Source organism: Myotis myotis, unplaced genomic scaffold (assembly GCF_014108235.1).
Source record: "Myotis myotis isolate mMyoMyo1 unplaced genomic scaffold, mMyoMyo1.p scaffold_m19_p_15, whole genome shotgun sequence".
NCBI lineage: Eukaryota > Metazoa > Chordata > Mammalia > Chiroptera > Vespertilionidae > Myotis > Myotis myotis.
The window spans coordinates 16,282,758-16,304,861 of record NW_023416319.1 but is presented as its reverse complement, the minus strand read 5'-3'; the positions used below and the strand labels follow the sequence as shown (position 1 = coordinate 16,304,861).

Here is a 22,104-nt window from a genome sequence, read left to right as displayed (position 1 = left end):
AGCTGCCCCCTGGAGGTCAGTGTGCTCCCACAGGGGGAGCCCCGCTCAGCCAGAAGCTGGGCTCAGGGGCTGGCAAGTGGCAGCAGCGGTGGTGGGAGCCTCTCCTGCCTCCACAGCGCTAAGGTTGTCAGACTGACAGCTTAGGCCCAACATCCGCCCCCCGCCCCCACCTCAGGGCTCCCAGACTTGGAGAGGGCGCAGGCTGGGCTGAGGCACCCCCTCTCCCCAGTGCACGAATTTCGTGCATCGGGCCTCTAGTTTATGTTTAAATAAATATGGGTTGCGTGTCAGCAAACCAGTGACAAGTCCTTTGTTGGCGTACTTGCCAGTGCTTTTGTGGGACCCTAGCACCTCCGAAGGATGCCTGCACATCTCTATTTAAACCTGGGTTCCTCCTAACACTAGGGGGAGGCCAAGAGCTTTGGGACGCCTCAAACGCAGGGAGAGGGAGGAGACACCTACTGCCCAGGCACGCCGCTCCGGTGACTGGCACAGACATCAGCTAATGGGATCCGGGCTGGGGCGCGCCGGTGCCCCGCCCCCTCGAGCGGCCCGCGGCCCCCAAGGCACTCTGGCCCGCTCTGCGGCGGCCGCGGCCTGGGCGGACGGTTCGCCGCGCGCAGGCGCGGACCCTGGACCTCGCTGCAGCCCCCAGCGCCTCGGGGAGGTACACCGACGGGGGCCGCCCGCCCGCGCGTCAGTGCGCTCCCGCTCGGCCGTCCTCCCGGGTCCTCCCAGCGCTCGCCGCGCGGGGATGGCGGAGCTGCGGCCTAGCGGCGCCCCCGGCCCCACCGCGCCCCCGGCCCCTGGCCCGACTGCCCCGCCGGCCTTCGCCTCGCTCTTCCCCCCAGGACTGCACGCCATCTACGGAGAGTGCCGCCGCCTTTACCCCGACCAGCCGAACCCGCTCCAGGTCACAGCTATCGTCAAGTACTGGTACGCCCCGGGCCGCGGGAGTCCCGAGCGGCGGGCTGGGGGAGTGTAAGCGCCCGGGGCGAAGTCATTTGCGGGGGAGGGGGCGGAGGAGGAGGAGGAGGAGGAGGGGGAGGATGGTTAAAGCACTTGGAAGAAGGGCTTCCTGCTGGGAGGGAAGGAGTTAAGGCTCAAGTTAGGAATGGGGACAAAGGGGTTAAAGAAGACTGCGGGTAGCGAATGGCTAACGCGGGTGGGGAGGTGGAAGGGTTAACTGGGACTTGGAGAATGGAGTGAATGGGGGTGTGCGCAGGAGCCGAGGGGCATCGATAGGAGAGAGGAACTGTAAACGTGGTGGAAGGAGGGGGCGCCTGGAGGGGGTCATTAGTGGGCGAGGGGAAGCCTGGAGGGGGTTGCGGCTGAACTGGGGCGGGGGCGGGGTGGGGGGCGGGGGTGGGAGTGGGAAGGCGAGGCGGGGTCTGGGGAGCAGTGGGGAGGGCTTCGGAGGCGCGCGGCCGGAGGGGCTGCAGGGCACGGGGCTGCACGGGCTCAGAGGCGGGTCTGGGGAGCCGGGCTCCGCGTTGGGTGAGGAGGGGCGCTGGCTGTGAGCGTTGCGCTGGTGAAGCGAGGAGGAGGAGGAGGAGGAGGAGGAGGAGGAGGAGGAGGAGGGCACCCTTTTGATACTCCTAGTGAGCTCAGACATCCTATCGGTGCAGTGCTTTTGTGTTGGAAGTTCCACCAAACAACTTTTCCCGATAAACTTTGTGCTAACTCCGCACAGTTCCCTCTCGCTCTGCAGCTGCTTTCCTTTAAGACATTGGCGAGGACAGAGGCAGGACCAGGGAGGCCCAGGGTTTGGCTGAGGATCGAAGGGGACCGGAGCACGTACTGACAATGTGGGCCTCGGACAGCGTGGAAGGGAGGCGGTGAGATGTGGAGGCGCTTCCTAGCCGCCAGCTTCAGGATGTAGGCAGCCGTTTCCCAGGGAATCTCTTTAGCGTCTCTGTTGAGGATCAGACCTTTTACAGATGGGCTGGCCTGGGGGTAGGAATGGTCTGTTCTCGTTTCCCATTCCTGTTTCATCCTGCAGCCTCTGGGAACCGTGGGAAAGAAAGAGCCTACCTTCATGATCTTTCTGGACCACAAGTTGACTGCGGGATGGGTTGAATATGTCTGGAACCACATTCTTGCAGGCACTGTGTTAAGATGGCCCCTTCATTGAGTCCTGAAAGATTGTTCAGGCAGCTGCTTGGGGTGTGGCCATAGGGTAGACCTGAAGGGGGAAGTGAGGGGATGTCTTTTCTGGTTGCCTCTCTCTTTCGGTCCGAGTCTCTCTCCTCCAGGACAGTGTCTTCCTCCAGTAATGGCAGAAGGTAGGCTCCATAGGACTGGAACCAGCTCCCTGTGTTGATGGGAGCATGTGAAGAGGCGGACAGCGTGGAGGACCAGCCACCTGCTCCTTAGGGAGGGCTGCGGGGAGCAGCCGGGAGGTGTGGCCAGTGGTACAGTTCTCTCTGGCAAGCAGGCTGCTCTTTGGTTGGGACGAGTGTATGAAGAGAGCTTCCGAATGAAAAGCAGCTCTTGATAACTTAATCCCCATTCTAATTGCACCTCTGTAGTTAAATACGGATTGTGATGAACTTTACTGGATTGTGTCATGAGAAAAGTGGGCCTGGCTCTGCCATGCTGTTTGTTCAGGCCTCATTTGAGTGTAAAGAGAAATTGCTACACAGACTTGGGCAACTGTCTTTGTCTCCAAGTGGCCATGAAGGATAGAGTTGTGTGTAAAAGGTATGGAAGCATAGGCAAAGGACAAAGACTAGTTTGGGCAACTTTTTTTTTTTTTCCCCTGCTGCAAGCTTGTTAACCAGGCAGGACTTATTTTCAGAGATAGACTAAATTCTAATGACGAATAAAGGCAACTGTACAGAATTCTTTGCAATTAGAAATGCTTCCTAGACGTGGAAAAATGTAAGAGGGGACAGCTTGGCAACTAGTTCTTTCTAGGTTTGGAGGATTTTGCATGATTAAGACCCTGAAATTAATTCATCGATGTACCTCACATTTGGGATTCCACTAAGGCCTCTTCAGTTCTCGTAACAGGATGACTGACCGAGGCTGCCTGGGTCTGGCTGTGGCCCAGTGTACCTGGGGGTTCCTTTCCTTGCAACGGAAGGGTGGCTCTTGGCTAGTGGACCCTGGTCAGCAAGGACATTCTGAAAGCTGAGACTTAAGTGAGTAGGGATCAGAAGCAGAGAGGCAGAGCTTGTGCTCTGGGGCTACTCCAGCCCTGCAGCTGCCTTGGGGAGTGAGTCAGGTGTTCAAGGAATTAAGTTGAAGGGTGCTGGGTCCTCGGATAACATCTTTATCTAAGCACAAAACATGAAAATGTTCTACAGACTCATCTGCTTCCCATCAGGTTTCCGAGCAAGTAGAACAGAACTATCTGTGCTTGGGGATGAGGTTCATTTGGTCTGACTCTTGGTCATTCCCTGCAGTTAGAGTTTTAGGGTAAAATCTCTCTCCTTGAGAGTACTTCCTGGGAGACTTGGCCAGAAAGAGGGTTGTGGTGGCGCGGCAGAGGAAGCATGGAATGGTGAATGCAGTTTTGCCACTTGTTGCTGGGTGGACCGAAGCTGAAGGAGGGGTAGGACTGGGGTTCTGCAGCAGGACAGTGGAGCACACGTGGAGCCTGTAGTCACTCCCATCTGCTCTTGGGCTGTGCACTCTCCTAGGGTCCTTTCAGAGTAAGCTGCTCTTTTCTCTCCTCCCTCCCCGACAAGCTCCCCTAAATCCAGCTGGTTGTGGAATTAGTCAAATGATTTTGGCAAAATCTGAGTTAAGGAAAGACAGGGAGATTTGTCCTTTTCCCTAATCCACTCAGTTGAGATTCTAAGCTATTTGTAGCAACTTTCTTACAAGTTTTATAAATAACTTAGCATTTCTTAGCAGAGAATAAGGATTTTTACAAGAGCAAATAATATCCTGGCAAAGAGGATGAAACCAGACCTGCTGGTTTTAAATAGTGCTTTAATTGCATGGTGTTGGCATGCTTGCTGGGATCACACATAGCATGCCTTTTATTTGGTGGTTAGTGTTCCTTTAGCACATGAACCCAGTTGCAAAGCGCACTCCATCAGTGTCCAGCAACGTTTTTGTAGTCTGTGGAACAGTCAGCTGTCCGAGGCAGCTCAAATGCAGAGTGTTTGTGGGCTAAATGCAGACTTCCTTCCACTGATGGTTTCCATTTATTTCATCTGTTTCTCAAGTCTACCAGTTTCCCTATCCATTCTGAAGAAAAGCAGGATTTTTTTTTTTTTTAAAAAGAGCACTAATTGCCCTACTAAAGGGAACCCTTATTGAATTAAATCCTCAGAGTGAGGTAATGACTGAATCTCTTCCTCAACTGCCTTTCTGTTGGAATTATGTGGGAAGTTTAATGTGGTCCTCAGAGGCCCCAAATAATTTAATGTGCCAGTTCTGACTTTGAGATGGTAACCTCCTAGGATCATTTTCCAGATCCTGGAGCTCACAGGGCTCAGCCTGGCTTCTGCTGCAGTTATCTTTATCTGTGCAGAGGTGAGCTAGCCCAAGTTTGGCCTTTGTCACTTGTAGGATAAAAGACCAGCTTTGGGCCATGGCCGGTGTGGCTCAGTTGATAGGAGCATTGTCCTGTACACCAAAAGGTTGTAGGTCCGATTCCCAGACAGGGCACATGCCTAGGTTGCAGGTTCGATCCCTGGCCGGTCAGGGCATGTGCAGGAGGCTACTGACTGATGTCTCTCTCCCCCTCTCCCCCCTCTCTTCCTCTTAATCAATCAATAAAAAATGTCCTTGGGCAAGGATTAAAAAAAATTCCCCAAACAACCAGCTTTGTCTGTGGGGTGCAGGCATGGGTCTGGAGGCATTGGGTTTGTTTACAACAAACTGGAATTAACATAGGGCACATTATAGTCTGTCTCAGAGGCAAGAATGAAGCTGAGCCTCTGCTTCCAGGAACAGTGCCCATTGGGGATGCTAAGGATGGACTTTCAACAGAGGCCAATTGGATTGACTGAAGGACGGACCTCTTGCCTTGAAGCATGACATATTTACAGGCACCATGAAGGAGAGAGAATCCCTGCCAATCCCATTTGGGATTGGTAATTTGAAACAGGAGGAAGCAAAAGGGGCAACCATCCAGTCTGTTTTATTTCTAAAAGAGGTCCTACCTGTTGGGGATAGGAGAAAGGAGTCTGTCGTGCTTGGGGAATTGGGCAACTTCTGGCCACCCATCCCATGGTCTTATCCCAGAGAGGTGTGGCCTCCCGTCAGTCATTGTTCAGCCCAGGCTCCTTCAGTTTGGGGCCCTTTAGGTTTGTAAGACATCCCTTAGCTTCACACTGTCTGCTTTCAGGTTCACACTAACAACCCCGTGTTTTGTCTTTTGCAGGTTGGGTGGCCCAGACCCCTTGGATTATGTTAGCATGTACAGGAACGTGGGGAGCCCTTCTGCCAACATCCCCGAACACTGGCACTACATCAGCTTCGGCCTCAGCGACCTCTATGGTGACAGCAGAGTCCATGAGTGAGTGTGTGCCACTTGCCTACCCTTCACCTGCCTGTTCCTTAGCCTTGAACCTTTTCTCTGAGGTTTTCCTGAGTAGGGATGATGATGTCATAGTCCTGTGGGGTTGGTACCTCTGAGTGTCTGTCCTCTGCCTATATCTCCTTGTGCCAACGTGGTCCAGGTCAGCACCGGAGCTCTGCTTACCTGGTGCAGGAAAGTGTCGATGATGAGCTAGAGTTCTAAAACTACCAGGTTTTTCCAAGCTTGCTCTGGTGTTTGAGCTCAGAGGACAGGCAGCATAGCTATGATTCAGAATTTGTGTTGATGCTTTTAAGTCTACTTCTTCTCTCCCCCCTTCCCCCCTCCGCTAGCTTATTATGAAAAATGTTAAACATAAAGCGAAGTTGAAGAATTTCATAGTGAATACTCATATACCCATTACCTAAATTTTACCATTAACATTTTACTCTACTTGCTTCATCACGAATATATCCATCTCTATAGCCATCTCTGTCCCTCCATCCATTTTACCTACTTCCTCTTTGAAACAGATTCATGGATTCTTGTTTAATTTAGTGCTCAAAGCTGAGGTAAGAAAGGTGAGCGTTCTACCTTCTAGCATAAGTGCTAAGAGGTGTTAAATTGGAATTATGGCAAGTGAATTTCTGGCAACATTCTTCTTCCATTGTCTTTTGTCTTCTCATTCAGTGAAAAAAGGCCAGAAGCATTGGTTCATTTATTCAGCATACATTCATCAAGCACCTATTTTGTAACAGATACAGAACATCATAATAAATGTGTTGGGAATAAAATCCCGAGACATAATTCTTGTATTGAGCTCCTGTTCTCGAAGGGAAGGAAGCTTAAAGAGATGGTTATAGTACTGAGTAATAAATGCTACAATGGAACATGCTCTGGGAGCAGAGTGGAGCGAGTGACTGTTAATCAGCCTGTGGGATCAGAAGCTCCAGGAAGGAGGTGAAGTTTGAGAGGAATCTTGTAAGAAGGGGGCTGGGCTGAGACCTGCACCTGACACTTTAGGACACCAACATTCACTTTGAGGACTGAGAGAGGCTTTAAAAATCTTCTAGCCCCATGTTTCCAAACTTGTAGTGCTGCCTACATAATTTTTGCCACCTCTAGAATATTATCTGCTGTGTCTTCTCTGTAAACTAACCCTCCTTTTAAAAATTGATATAAATAAATCTTTAAAAGTTAAATCACTATCATATATGGAAACCAATATCATTTGTTATCAATTAAAGGTAGTTATGGAAATAAACACAGTAATAACAAATGAATGTTATTAAATTCTAGCTTAATACTGTGGCCTGTCATAGAATATTCTAAGCCTGAAGCCACCTTTCTCTTTGTTCAAGAGATTAGCAAGAAATATGAGAGAGGTATTAAAAAAATATGTTAAGCCCAGCCCGTGTGACTCAGAGGTGGAGCGTCGACCTATGAACCAGGAGGTCATGGTTCAATTCCCGGTCAGGGCACATGCCTGGGTTACAGGCTCGATCCCCAATGTGGGGTGTTCAGGGGCATCCGATCAATTATTATTCTCTCTCAGCATTGATGTTTCTATCTTTCTATCCCTCTCCCTTCCTCCCTGAAATCAATAAAAAAATATTTAAGGAAAAAAAAGATATGCTAATACCGAATGGAACCTGGCACCAGACATGATTAGAAAAACTGAAAGAGAATTGAAAAGGGAACTTTTTTAAAAAGTGTGACTCAGTGTTATTTATTGTCACAGATAAATAGGGAACACTGATGTAGCCCACCTCCCTTAGCTGTACAGGTGAGGTAAGTCCAGCAGCCTGCCAAAGGCCATACGGCAAGCTAAGGCGAGCAGCAGGATCTCCTGACATCCCCGCTGTTCTATGCTCTCTCTCATGACTGGGAAGAAAGGAGTGTATGGGGCATTTGTCTTTAAGATGATGATACAAGCAAACTTTAAAAAAAAAAAAAAAAAAAAAAAATATATATATATATATATGTATATATTGATTTCAGAGAGGAAGGGAGAGGGAGAGAGAGATAGAAACATCAATGAGGAGAGAGAATCATTGATTGACTGCCTCCTGCACGCCTCCTACTGGGGATCGAGCCAGCAACCCCGGGCATGTGCCCTTGACCAGAATCGAACCTGGGACCCTTTGACCCGCAGGCCTATGCTCTATCCACTGAGCCAAACCAGCTAGGGCTGCCTTTCCATTTTAATTAATCCACAGCATATATTAAATGTCTACTGGGTACCTCCTCCCATTAATATTTTTCCTTCTCCTCACAACTTGTTGAGGGTAGACAAGCAGAAGCCCTGCATTTCTTCTTGCCCCTGGCATGCTTGCTTTGGGGGCAGGAGAGGAGCCCCATCCTGGTATCCCTAAAAAAGGGTGAAGAGTAAGCTGATTGGATGAGCCCTCAGATGGCTAGTTCCATCCAAGTTTTTTCCCTATTTACATTCATGAAAGGAAACAGGACAAGAGAGCACTTGTTTGGATTAAAAGGTTCTCAAGAGGCTGTTTCTGAAGTTGGAGAGATGGAACAAGTTCCAGCTCGGGGCAGCCGCAGGGGAGAATGGAGTGCTTTTCTGCGGACCCTAAGGCTACTCCCAACTGACTTCAGCAGCAGAGACTGTCCTGTTGCTCTTGCCTGGACTTGGGAGGTGTGAGACAGCTGAACGTCAGCTGCCAAATGCTTGTCGGAAGCTTGCAGCTCTGGCTTTTCCTTTGTGCCCAGGCAGCTGTGGACTGGACTGTAGAGATTTGTGGGGCCGTGCAAGAGGTGTTTCTCTGTGTGAGGATTTGGGGCTGCCCCTGGTGCTACAACCGGCCTAACCACAACGCACTCAGCTGTCTAGGTGTAGAGTATTTGTGATCTCAGGCAGACTTCCCTGATGAGATTCCACTGGGCAGGTCATCTGCTATACGCGTCGGCTGGTTCCAAAGACAGCTCTGTGTGGTGTTGGCCCAAAGGGTGGCAGCACCACAGGGTAGAGCCCACACCTCCTCTACTGCATGGTTGATGTGGGCTCTCCGCCACAAACGCTGGCTTCTCGGCAGGGATGTCCATGGAGTTTGGAGTTGTTCTTGCCCCCCTTGGGGACTGGAATTGCTGGTGACTGGTTTTCTATGGCTGCCTCAGGTTTTGCCTTTTCCCCACAGGTGCCTTGCAGCTGGGCTCTGCATGGAATGAGTTATTTATTAAAACACTGGATACAGATTAACTTTTTCACTTGTTGTTTTGTGTGGTCTTGGTCCTCTACAGATGGGAAATGCTAATTTCCTTCTTACAAGCTTAGTTTGCAGGAACTTTTTGTGCCATTTCATCCCCTAGGGTTTCCAGTGGAAATCCTGCCTTTGCCATAACACACCTGCCCTGAGAGCATGGTTTCCTCTCTGGTTGGGCATTTGCTTTCATCCCAGAGCTCTCATGAGGCTAACAACTGGACTGCTTCTGTAAGCACACACTGAGGGCAGGTCCCCGCCCTTCCCCCAGCTGGGCACAGCAGGCTGAGGAAGTGCCGTGTAGGCCAGTGATGGCGAACCTGACATGGGTGTCAGAGGTGACACGTGAACTCATTTTTTTGGTTGATTTTTCTTTGTTAAATGGCATTTAAATATATAAAATAAATATCAAAAATATAAATCTTTGTTTTACTATGGTGGCAAATATCAAAAAATTTCTATATGTGACACGGCACCAGAGTTAAGTTAGGATTTTTCAAAATGCTGACACGCCGAGCTCAAAAGGTTCGCCATCACTGGTGTAGGCTCATTGGAGGGCAGGCCTCCCTGAAGCTTTGGTCCCACTGCCTTTCCCTCAGAGGTGTTTAGTTTCAGGATGACTGTTGGTGTGACACGGTGACTGCTATCTGCTAAGGGCAGGGAATCTGGGCTCCCTGGAAAGAGCAGGGCACCCTTGGTTTTAGCCCAGGGTGGGAGTAGGGGCCAGCAGTGGGGCTAGAGCTCTTTCTGAAGCTGAAACCACCACTCTGGGTCGGATTTCAGGCCTCAGATCTCTGCTTTTGAAATGTTGAGACTTTCTTTTCTTTGGTAATCACAGGAACACCTAAGGCATTGTGGGGTTCCAGCAGATCTGTGCAGATGTGTGGTTTCATCCTTTATCAAGCATTTCATTTGCAGCATAGATTAGCTCTTCCTCCATGGGGTAGTGATTCCAAATTGTCCCCTCAGCACTAAGGGGACAGTGGGAAGAGGTTCCTTGAGCTGGCCCAGTCAAACTCACTTTAAAAAGTCTTAGAGGACACCGTAGCCAGTTTGGCTCAGTGGATAGAGCGTCAGCCTGCGGACTGAAGGGTCCCGGGTTTGATTCTGGTCAAGGGCATATGCCCAGGTTGTTGGACTGTGCAGCACACCCCACCAGCAAAGCTATGTCAAGTTCCCAATACGAGCAGAATGTTGGAGAAGATGATATGTTGGGGTTGGGAGACAATGAGAAGTCATATACCTAACTCCTGTCCCTGGAAACCCCAACATCTATTTGGTAAGAAATGGCAGTGGCTGGGAAAGAAGATAGTGTGGATTGGGGCTGGAAACAGCTTTTGGCTTTATCTGACTTCTGTGGCTTTGAAGCTGCTTCTCTTACCCTGTGATCTTCAGTGCTTCAAGAGACTTAAAAAATGTAATAATAGCAAACAGTTTTTACTGTGTGCAAGCACTATTCTTAGTATTTTATATGAACTCATTTTATCTTCACTATCTTTATGGGGTAGGGATTATTATTATTTTCCAAGGAAACTGAGGCACAAAGATGTTGAGGAACTTATATGCTTAGCTAGTGAGTGCTGGAGCTGAGCTATAAACTCAGGGACTCCTGCTCTAGTAGTCCTCACCCTTCCCCTTGCCTTCCCTTCTCTTCCTTTCCCTTTCCCTCCCCCTTCCCCTTTCCCTTCTCCTTCCTCTTCCCCTTCCCCTTCCCTTTCCTTTCCTCTTCCCCTTCCCCTTCCCCTTCCCCTTCCCCTCGTTTGGAAGGTTGTCTGGAAGGACGTCCAGTCTGATTAGCATATTACACTTTTATTATTATAGATAGATTTTCATATCATTTTTAAAAAACATTTTTGTTTCTGTAATGGTTTTTTAAATTAGTAGACTTTATTTTTAGAGTAGTTTTAGGTTTACAGAAAATTGAACAGATAGTATAAAGAGTTCCCACATACCCTTTCTCTTCTCTGCTTATAGTTTCCCTTATTATTTCATACTAGAGGCCCAGTGCATGAATTCATGCATGGGTGGGGTCCCTCGGGATAGCCTATGGGGATCAGGCCTCAGCTCGCACCCCCAGGCTTGCAGCCCCAGCTTGCGCCCCGCAGCCCCACCTGGCGCCCCACCTGGCATCCCACCTTGGCCTGGCCCTGCCCCCTCACCTGTTCCACCATCCCGCCTGTGGGGCGATCGGTTGTGGGAGACCCCCCTCCCCCCGCTACGCTCCCTCAGTGCCTAGGCGCCAGGTGGCAGCCCTTTCCTCTGCTGCCACCACTGCTTGCACCGTCTGCGGGCCAAAGGTGGTGCGACTGGGCTCCCACTTGCACCTGCCTTGGTCTGGCACCACCTGCTCACCTGCTCCACCATCCCGCTGCAGTCCTGCTTTTGTTGGGGCCCATTGGGCAGCAACACCTCCACCTCCACTGCCATTGGCTGCCATCCAGCACTAGGTCATCGTTGGTGCCCACCATGTTCCGCGCCGCCCCCTGGTGGTCAGCACACATCATAGTGAGCAGTGGAACTCCCAGTTGAGCAACTGCAGGAGGGGACAATTTGCATATTAGGCTTTTATTATATAGGATCTTGCATTAGCATGGTTCATTTGTTACAGCTGATGAGCCAGTACTAATAACATTGTTATTAACTAATGTCCCTACATTAGAGAGCCCTAAAAATGTATTAACTAATGTTCCTACATTAGGATTCTCTCTTTATGTTATGCAGTTCTGTGGGTTTCAACAAATACATATTTTGTACCCACCATTACAGTGTCATACAGAATAGTTTCACTGCCCTAAAAGTGACTTGTGCTTTGCCTATTTATGCCTTTCTCCGTCCTCCCAAACCTCTGGCAACCACTGACTGTTTTACTGTCTCTTCAGTTTTGCCTTTTCCAAAATATTATATAGTTGGAATCATAAGTAAAGTAGCCTTTTCAGACTGACTTCTTTCACTAAGCAATATGCATTTAAGGTTTCTCCTTGTCTTTTGGGAACTTGATAATGCTTTTCCTTTTATCACTGATTAATATTTCAGTGTATGTTTGTGCCATAGTTTATCCATTCACATATTGAAGGATATCTTGATATCCTGATATCTTGATTGATTTTGGCAATTTTGAATAGAATAAAACTGTCATAAACACTCATATATAGGTTTTTGTGTACATAAATTTTAAACTCATTAAGGTTAAATTGCTGGACCATGTGATAAGACTGTGTTTAGCTTTGTAAAAAGCTGACAAACTCTCCTCCAAAGTAAGTACGGTACCTTTTCATTTTTACCAGCAATGAATGCGTTCCTCTCATTCTGTGTCCCACCAGCATTTGTTATTGTCAGTTTTTTAGATTTTAGCCATTCTAATAGTGGTGGAGTGGTATCTTATTGTTGTATTAATTTACAATTTCCTAATGACGTGAGATGTTGAACATCTTTTCATATACTTGTCTGCTGTCTGTATCTATTCTGCGGTGACATATCTTTGTTTTTGTTTCTCTCCTCCTCCTGTACCCACTCCACTCCTGACCACATATACTTTTTCTCACAGGATGAGTTCAGACAGTGGAGCTAATTATGTTTTCTGGAATATTTTCCTTTTGGCTACTTTTCAAGCCATTAAGTGAGTTAGTTCCCCTGAGTAGGTGCTAGGTCCACGTCTGAATTCCATCTTTGTTGATTTTAACTGGGGCTGGCTCATGAGTTCTAAACCTTCTTTTCCCCAATGATGGTATCTTCTGTAAAGTCTGTAGCTGGTACTGAGGCTTATATCCTCAATCCCAAGGTTCACGATTCATTGTGTCCTCCAAAACAAAATATAGAAAGATTTGTCAACTGCAGACCCTAGTGAGCTTAACCTTGCCTTAAATGAGAGAAGAGTACACCAGGCTCCTTGAGGCCCCAGCCAGACCTCAAACTCTCTGTCTTGGTGAATGAGATCAAAAGGATTTTCCAAAATACAAAATTTTCCTGGCCTATACTTTTCCTGTTCTATCCATTATTGCTGGCACCTTTTAGTTACAAATTTGCCTTTTTTCTTCTTGATTTTAGAGAGAGAGGGGAAAGGGGAAGGGGAAGGGGAGAGAGAGAGAGAGAAACATTAATCTGTTGTTCTACTTACTTATGCATTCATTGATTGCTTCTTATATGTGTTCTGTCTGGAGATCAAACCCAAAACCTTGGCGTATCAGGATGACACTCTAACTAACTGAGCTACCCAGCCAGGGCTAAATTTGCTTTTTTCATTATAAAGACAGTTGACCTGTTTTACCCAAAATGTTGGGAATTAGAGAAGGGTGAAAAAAAAAATTCCTAATCCTATCACCTTTTGTTTGTGATCCTGTATCTGTCCTCATGATGGTTTCTGTAAGCAGTTAATCATGAGTGATGCTTTCCCAGATGTGTGTGTAGGGCTTCTGTCTCGTGTTAGTCCCCTCAGTTTGGGACTTAACATCTTCTAAGGCTTCCCTGCTACCTGGCTAACACTGTTTTCTAAATGCAGTTGGCTCACGGCTGCTGAGGTTTCCAGATACTGAAAACAGCACATTTGTTTGGGAAAATGGCTCCTACCCATTGCCATATTGTATTTTTTTTTTTTGCTGCTTAACTTCTCATAGAAGTGAAGAGCAGTTTAGGTAGTATATGTACCAGCTGTGCTGGCTGCCCACCTCTCAGTTAATACCTTGTGTTTTTTTTTCTACTGGGCAGTACTTTGATTCTTTAACTATAGATTAACATGCCTGGTGGTGATAGTCCTGAGACTGTATGTTGTTCCTATTTGTTGATTTCCCCTTAAAAAGGTGATCAGTGTTTGGATTTGGTGGTCATTGTCACCTGGAAGTAAACACCATGAGCCTCCTTATTTCTCCCTTTCTTGGGTGTGTGGATACAGAAGATGTGAGACTGGATTACAGAGTGCCCCAGGCTCCTGGTACACAAGGTTTATAGAAGGTTCACAGTACAAGCACAAATGTCAAGAGATGGATGAGATACTTTTCAGGCAGTTGCCTGAAATAAATGGCTACCATCTTAGGCTCATGAGGCGTTCTGACATATATGAGAATCAAATAATGTACTAATACTGTATGTATGCAGCAGGATCTGGTCAATGGATCTAGGAAAAAGGGAGGCCCACTGTTCTGTCCTGGCACTGGGTCTACCTGATGTTGGGTGGTACACCTGGTTCCCATTGTTAATCATCAGCCTCTCTCCTTCATTTGGAGGGTTGGCCTCTCGTTCATTACAGTGATAATCATTGTTGAGACAGTTCTGGACATGAGTATAGAGTAGTGAACAGCATACTCCTATCCTGGACTTCATGGAGCCTCCAGTCTTTTTGGCTGAAGGATCCTTTAACTGGAAAACATTGTGGGGAAGTGGGCCTAACAGCCTCGAAGCCTTAGGTCACCATGCAGGACCTCCTTGCCTCCTTTTCTGCAGCCATGCCCTGAGGCCTGGTGGAGGGCTCTTTGCGAGCAGAAGACCTGTGGCCCAGAACCAGAACCGTTGTCAGGATTGTTTGGGGCCAGTTGCCCATTTATCAGTGAGAATATGGGTTTATCGGAGCTTCTCAGAGTGATGTGGTTCACTGGGCTCCAGGCCCTTTATTTGCATGTCAGTAAAAGCTAATGGCCTTCAAAGATCCCTTACCTTCCTACTCCCTCCCTTGTTATTCAGGCTTCTTGAGTCTTGGGTCATAGGACCAGCTTTGCCACAAGAAGGCCAATCAAGGAGATGTTTTGTTTTTCCAGCACTGACCCTGCGAGTGCTTGGAACCCTGCCTCTGACCACTAGTTTCCCTTACTCTGATCTCAGGCTTTTCAACATGAGGTCAGGAACTCGGGAGCCATGCCTGTGGGGAGGGGCAAGTACTAAAGAATGGGGCCTGGCCCTGGCTCCCGATCCCAGGGGGTCAAGCTGGCGGCTGCGCTTTCTGCCTGTGATGGATTTGATTCCCAAATGCTTCAGAAACACTTGGTGGTGAGAGGAAAAAACATAATGGAAACAGACAGATGACACTTGCCCTAACCCCTTTTCCTTCTTGCTCTAGTTTTTCCAGTATATTGGGTTGCAGACATACTGGATTCCTGCCCTCTTAAAGCTGGTGTGGCAGTTTCTCATTCCTGTAGCCAGGGGTTTTGCATAGAGAAGGAGCCCAGAAGGATGGCAGTAGCTAAGCAGGGAGGCTTTGAGGTTGGAGCTTTGCAGGAACATTGCTGATGTGGGTTCCTTAGTTCTGTAGCCGGGGGCAGTGGCCACAGCATTTCATGCATGTCACTCCTCTGCTCAGAACCATCCAGTGGCTTTCCGTGCAGTTGGTGCTCCCTGAAGCTGTACAATGCTCTGGTCATTCAACCATGTGAAGACGGTAGTTAGTGAAAATAGCTAGTGCAAAGTCCCTGAGGCAGGAAGGAGTCCAAGGAACAGAAAGAAAGCTTGTATGCTTGGGACTTGGTAAGAGAGGAGAGTAGTGGAGCAAGATGAGGTGGGAGAATTTGAAGGCATTGTAAAGAGTGTGACATTTAACAAGTTATCTGTTCACGGGGGAGGGAAGCAAAGGGATGATGTGTTGGAGGCTAGAAGTGGGGCTTTAGGAAAGTTTTGCAGTAATGTGGGACCAGCATTGGTACAAAGGCAAGAGAACAGAGTTTAGTGATGGTTTTATTTCCCTAAAAAGGAAACAGCAGCAAAAGTGGCTCAAAGGAAATGCCATTAAGGTATTTGAATCTGACTTTGATAGTGACTGAGAGGAAGACTCATTGCTTTTTAATACTGTCTTATCTTGTTTGTGTTTGAATGTCTCAGCCTGATTATCTTTTTGGATGGCAATGGGAATATTATTACCATTTAGCATTTGCTCAGCTGTGACATAATGTGCTCATGTACAGAACATGCAGAAATACAGTCCTTGGGGAACTGAGATGCTGAAAAGATTTGTTTCTTCCCATTACCCTCAATCAGATATATTAATCTTCTAGGGCAGCTGGCTTCCCAAAGTCCTGGAGGATAGTAGGTGGACAAAAGGCCCTTGAGAAGAATGCCTGGCTCTTGGGTATGCAGGAAGTCCCCAAGCTGTACACCTGTATGCAGATGGCACCTCATTTCCCAAGTCAGACTGTGGTCTTGCTGCCATTGGCCTAGCCCTAGCCTGTCTTTTTTTTATTTTTAAAAAGATCTTTGTATACATGTTGCTTTATGCCAAAGCCAAGAGTGTGGCAGCTGTCATAATGATGCCAAGAAGCCCAGGCACCAGGCTCTTCCTTGGCCCAGAATTCCTAGAGAGCATCAGGTTGGCTTGGAATCCCCCAGGCTACTGACTGACCTTTCAGTTCTTTGGTGGTGGTTGGGAGTAGAGGGACAAGGTACAGTAGGTCTCCACTAGGGGAGAGTGAACTGTGAGTTTTCACCACCCTGCAGAGAAAGGGTAAGCTGCTGTGGGCTTGGTGTTTTTGTTCAATTTAGTGTCTCAGTTTGGGAAGCTCTGCTCACTGGGATAGAGTTAAGCCACCTTAAGTGTTGGGAGCCAGGTGAGTTTGCTTGGCTGGATTCTCAGCTGAATCAGTCCTGGGAGCTACTATTTTTAAACTTATGGAACGCTGTGGGAATGTGCTCCTTGGCTCCCAGCAAGGGATCTTAGGAAACATCAACTTGAGTGAGGCAAATGCATTCCCTGAATCTGGTTGGATGTCATGTAGTGGAAAAAGCTTCTCCTACTCAAGAGTTAAAACTCAATGGTGCCCTAGCCAGTTTGGCTCAGTGGGTAGAGCGTCGGCCTGCGGACTGAAGGGTCCCGGGTTCCATTCTGGTCAAGGGCATGTACCTTGGTTGCAGGTTCCCCAGCCCTGGTCGGGGTGCATGCAGGAGGTGCAACCAATTGATGTGTCTCTCTCACATCAGTGTTTCTCTCTGTCTCTCCCTCTTCCTTCCACTCTCTCAAAAAATCCTTGGGTAAGGATTAACAAAAACAAAACACCGAAAAACCTCAAATGTGACTGCCCTGCACTGTAGCCTCATCAGACTTCCAGCTCAGTGTGAGGGTGCAGTCTTAGCTGTTGGGGTTTTTCTTACTCTTTCTTCCTTTCTCCTTTCTTTCTTCCTTCCTTCCTTCCTTCCTTCCTTCCTTCCTTCCTTCCTTCCTTCCTTCCTTCCTTCCTTCCTTCCTCCCTCCCTCCCTCCCTCCCTCCCTCCCTCCCTCCCTCCCTCCCTCCCTCTCTTTCTTTCTTTCTTTCTTTCTTTCTTTCTTTCTTTCTTTCTCTCTTGTTTTTAAATTTCTTTTAAAATGTTTCAATTATGGTTGACATTCAATATTATATTAGCTTCAGGTGTATAGCATAGTGGTAAGACATTTATATAACTTATGAAGTGATCCCCCTGATAGGTCTAGTACCCACTTGACACTATACATAGTTACTACAATAATATCGACTGTATTTCCTATGCTGCACCTAACCCTGTGACTATTTTTTAACTTCCAATTTGTACTTTTTTTTTTTTTTTTTTTTTTTTTATTGATTTTTTTACAGAGAGGAAGGGAGAGAGATAGAGAGCTAGAAACATCGATGAGAGAGAAACATCCATCAGCCGCCTCCTGCACATCTCCCACTGGGGATGTGCCCGCAACCCAGGCACATGCCCCCGACCGGAATCGAACCTGGGACCTTTCAGTCCGCAGGCCGACGCTCTATCCACTGAGCCAAACCGGTTTCGGCCTCCAATTTGTACTTTTTAATCCCTTCACCTTTTCCCCTAGACCCTCAACCCCCCTTACCACCTTGTTTTCTATTTTTTAAAAATTGATTTTAGAGAAAGGAAGAGAGAGAGAGAGGAAGAGAGACATCAATCGGCTGCCTCCCAAATGTGCCCTGACGAAGGATTGAACCTGCAACCTGGATATGTGCCTTGACCAGGAATCAAATAGCTACCTTTCAGGGGATGACACTCCAACCAATTGAGCATACCGGCCAGGGCACGTTCTTTCTTTTTTTAAGATTATATAAAATTAATATACTATAGCTGGAATCTTAAAAAATCTTAGCTGTGTCAGAATATTACTATATAAACATATTTCAAAAGAATTTCACAATATTTTACACATAGTATATAGTACTTTTGTAGTTACCAAACACCATTTCAAAATAGCTAATGAAGTGTCAATAATTGTGAACTGTTAAAAATAAAAACATCATCTTTGCAAATGTTTATTTAATAATTGTTTACTGGCCGAAACCGGTTTGGCTCAGTGGATAGAGCGTCGGCTTGCAGACTGAAGGGTCCCAGGTTCGATTCCGGTCAAGGGCATGTACCTGGGTTGCGGGCACGTCCCCAGTGGGGGATGTGCAGGAGGCAGCTGATCGATGTTTCTCTCTCATCGATGTTTCTGACTCTCTATCTCTCTCCCTTCCTCTCTGTAAAAAATCAATAAAATATATTTAAAAAAAAATAATTGTTTACTGAATTCTGTTGTAATAATGGCTGTCACTCAAAGTATCGTAGCAGTCAGGAAGAATCCAAGGCCTAATTTGAGGGCTCTGGGAGGAATCCAAGGTCAGGAAAATCTCTTCTATTCATCTTCTGCCTGACGTTAGTGGTCATTTTGGCCTCCAGGCCGAGTGATACCTTCTTAGTCAGATGCTTTGAGACAGACCTTTGGGCAGGTTCCAGGGGTTGGGAACTATATCTAGAATTCAAGGCACATGTTCTTCCTGTCAGCAGGTTTGATGTTACTCTAAAGGCTGGCACAGCTATGACTAGGCTCACCAAATTGCTAGGACAAAACCAGCCTGTCCCCTGGGCACCTCAGTGAGCAGGATCAGAAGTTCTTTAGCTGGAAACAATTTTGAGGGGCCATCGTATTCATTCTTCTGCAACAAAACAATTGGAACCCCTCACCCACTCCCTACCAGACTGGGGAGAACCTGTAATGTATTTTTTTTTTTTTTAAATATGGAACGCTTCACGAATTTGCGTGTCATCCTTGCGCCGGGGCCATGCTAATCTTCTCTGTATCGTTCCAATTTTAATATATGTGCTGCCGAAACGAGCACTGTAATGTATTTTTTAAAAAAATTCCTGTTGTAAGAAATTCCAATGGCTTCCTTTTCCACCACCTAGTTTTTTAGCACAAATTTTTTGCTCTAACCCAGATCCCACCTTCTGCCACACATGCCAATTTCCTCTCATCTTTCCTTTCTCAGAGGATGTGAGGGACAGCTGCTCCTAGAAAAGGGGCTTCATCCTCTGGTCAAACAAAACAGCTTTGGCTGGAGAATCTCTCATGTTGAGGAAGCCAGACTAAGCCAGGCCCCCGCAGGGGACTTTAAAGACTGAATGACTCTGTCCCTTGGCTATCGCCTGAGCAGTCTGCTTCGAAAGAGACCTGACAGGCTCCAGGTTATGTGTTTATCCTGAGGCAGGCCCATTCCAAACTCATGTTTCAGAGTTTAGAGGTTGTGTCCAGCCAGCCTGGTGGGTGGTAATCAAACACAGGTGGAGACCATCTGGCTGGGCCTGCCCCTCCCAGTCAGTCCCATGAAAGCTGGCCTGCCCACCATAGGACTGGCCTGTAAAGCACCCTGTGTGGAGGCAGATGGTGCACATGTGCGTGTGTGTGCATGTGTGTGCGTGTGCGTGTGTGTGCGTGTGTGCGCAACCCTCCTCAGGAAAGTGGTGCTGCTTGGGTGCATTATTTTTTTCTCTCTGCATCCAAGGGTTCCCCCTATTGCACATCCCGAGGAACGTGTTTCTTTTAGTCTGTTTCTCAAGTTTTTGTGGTTAGAAATCATGTATTTTGCTTGGCCCAGGATGAAAGCCCCGGAGTAATCGTCTAATACATTTTACAAAGCTGCCTCTAATTGGTGGCGGCTTGAAATCTTCCTTTTGACCTAGTAACCCAGCTCCTTTCGTAGAGTTTTAGCTCCCAGTCATCTTGCATTACCCCAGCTCTTCACACTCCTGTCACACCTGCAGCCCTGGGGAAGCAGCCCTTCTAGCCTCCATTTGCTTAGCTGTTTCCTCAGCCTTCCTGCATGGCATTGCCCCCAAACAGGGCAGTTCAGCAAGGAAAGAAATAGTTTACACTGCATCCTGCCAAGCATTTTCTAGCATGGTCTCCAAAATTCTAGGCGTGTACCCTCAAAATGGATTTTGTTTCCCACATTGTTAGATGCTCAGAGCAAATGCAAGCCATGGACACCTCCTTTGAGTAGAATTAGGTATGACCGTGGTGACTTTAAGGATGGATTCCTTTCCAGTCCTTTAGAGAACTTAGCTATGAGAGGTAATCTCCCCACCACAGCATGTGCAGGAAGCCTGAGTTCACCCAGGCACACAGCAGGGTAGGACTGGTGTCAGAGCTCCTGAGACTTTGAATATCTTTCTGTCTAGTCTCTGGGCCTGGTCTCTTGGAGTTGGTGATAATGATGATGATGGAAAGATGCCACGTGAAATTCCAGGGTTGGGCATTGACTATCACTATCCCTTCAGAATTCTCCCCTCTGTTTCAAGCCTGTTCCAGTAGCTTGGCTGGCAAGGAGGTGTGGGCTGTCATCTTAGTTTATGGTTTGTATTTGTATGCTGAGGAGCTTACATGTGTATAATCACTGTAGCTCATGTTTGTACAAGATCTAATTACTGAAAATTATATCATGAACACATTTTAACATTTAACACTTACCATGCTGGCAGACCTCCTGAGCTCTCAGGAACTCTCCCTGATGCTCCCCTCACCTAGGGAGGTGTTCCCCCCACCCCTGCATCCCCTAACCAGGCCTTGCTCTCTAATCCATATAATTGCCCTTTCTAGCAGAAGTCCATTCCAGGGACTTCCCTGGAGACTTGGGGCTCCTGAGCATTTCCTAGCAGACAGGGAGGCAGGCGTTCCTTGCCTCATCATCACAGTGATGGCTGTGGCTACAGAGGCAGTAACTCTGATCATTCTGGGCCGCCTGGGATGGGAAGAGAAGGCAAACCTTGCTTCCTTGAGGTTCCAGTGATTGAAGAGTGCACGTGGGGTGCCAGATTTCAGGAATCCTATGTGCTGATTAATGAATGCACATTGGGTTTTCAGGAAAAAATGCAGGCCCTCCCAGTGTTTGGAATCTGTCCTGGGACCTATCTGCAAATGCTGAGTTTGGAGGCCAGCCAGCCTGGGCCAAGGCTTGTACTCTTGTGGGCCAAGGTGGAGGTGGGAGCAGAGAAAGAGTCTCATCCTCACAAGCACACAGCAGGACTGGTATTTTAGCAGACTTAGTAGGTGCTTATTAACAACTTGAAGGAATATGGAGCGTGAATAAGGAAGATTAGGCCCTCAATCACACAGAAAGGAATGTTCCAGAGCCACAAAATGTGGAACTCATAATTTAGGGTGCCAGGAGGGGAATTTGATTGGCTGGGCCAAGGTCATACACAAGTGCTGTAGCTGGCTGGAGGGTGAGGCTAGACTTCTGGTTCCTTATTAAGGTCCTTTCTGCCCTGAAGGCTCACACATGGGAGATTCCTCTGACTAAGGGGTTTGGATGCTGAGGCCACCAAGAATAAGGGAGAACTTTTATTAGACTTTCAAAACAGTATTGTTGTTTTTTTCCTAAGGTAGTTGAACTAAAAACATTTGCTTTTTATTTCTTTCAGATTTACAGGAACAGATGGGCCTAGTGGTTTTGGCTTTGAGTTGACATTTCGTCTGAAGAGAGAAACAGGGGAGTCTGCTCCCCCAACATGGCCAGCAGAGCTAATGCAGGGCTTGGCCAGATACGTGTTCCAATCGGGTAAGAGCCCCAAGAGCTGCTTGGTTGGTGGTTTCACTGTCGTGGATTTGGTTGTCTTTGGGAACTCACAGGTATGCTTTGAGTCTGCAGAGTGACCTTTCCTGGGAGCACTACACCCCTTTGTACCATGAGGGGGAAAGCTACCTGGGACATGGAGGAGAAGGATATGCCACTATGACCTCTGCAGCAAGTGAGAGTCTGTGCTGCTGTTCTGACACCCTGAGTCCTTGTTACAGTCTGCCAGCCATGCTTCTGATTCCCATTGAGCCAAATGCCAACTTGGCATGGAACGGATTCGCTCTTCTCTGTCTGCCCCATTTTCCATAATTAGCATGGTCCTTGCTCCCTGCTGTCAGCGGCCTAAACCATCTCAGTTTCTGGGGCTGTAAGCACACGTGTTAATCTTGACTAAGGATTGGGTGAACAGGAAGAGAGAGAGACAGAAAATTGCCAAGAGCTTGCTCTCACAGTGTGAAGGGGAAGCTGGAATTAAGCAGGACTCGATCGTCAGAAAGATTGTTTGATTCAGGTGTTCTCCAGGGGATGACCCTGTGCTCCTGTTGCCCTCTGAAGACCGCTAATATGAAATCTGAGGTGCGGCTTTGTGTGGGAACCTTGGCCTCCCACTTTTGTCTCAGCCTGCCTATAGTCCCCA

The 22,104-nt window shown here is 47.7% G+C and overlaps 1 protein-coding gene and 1 non-coding gene across 16 annotated transcripts in view; one reads left to right on the top strand and one right to left on the bottom strand.

Moving 5' to 3' along the window:
* The first annotated feature begins 547 nt into the window (after positions 1 to 547).
* Positions 548 to 22,104, top strand: part of SUFU (SUFU negative regulator of hedgehog signaling) — an 87,338-nt gene continuing 65,781 nt past the window's right edge. For 11 of the 15 annotated variants that reach the window (XR_004972140.1, XR_004972137.1, XR_004972139.1 and 8 more), the window contains exons 1-3: positions 548 to 936; positions 5,345 to 5,479; positions 21,313 to 21,449. Coding sequence is in view for 10 of the 15 variants with exons in the window: in XM_036336142.1 (XP_036192035.1) it covers positions 755 to 936; positions 5,345 to 5,479; positions 21,313 to 21,449 (454 nt within the window). In the remaining 5 variants the exon portion in view is untranslated. The remainder of the gene's footprint in view (positions 937 to 5,344; positions 5,480 to 21,312; positions 21,450 to 22,104) is intronic. The other 4 variants (XM_036336145.1, XM_036336148.1, XM_036336140.1 and 1 more) reach the window with 3 other exon arrangements.
* On the bottom strand, positions 18,625 to 18,731 carry LOC118670396. The gene has a single exon (XR_004972298.1). It is a non-coding gene; the product is annotated as a U6 spliceosomal RNA (small nuclear RNA).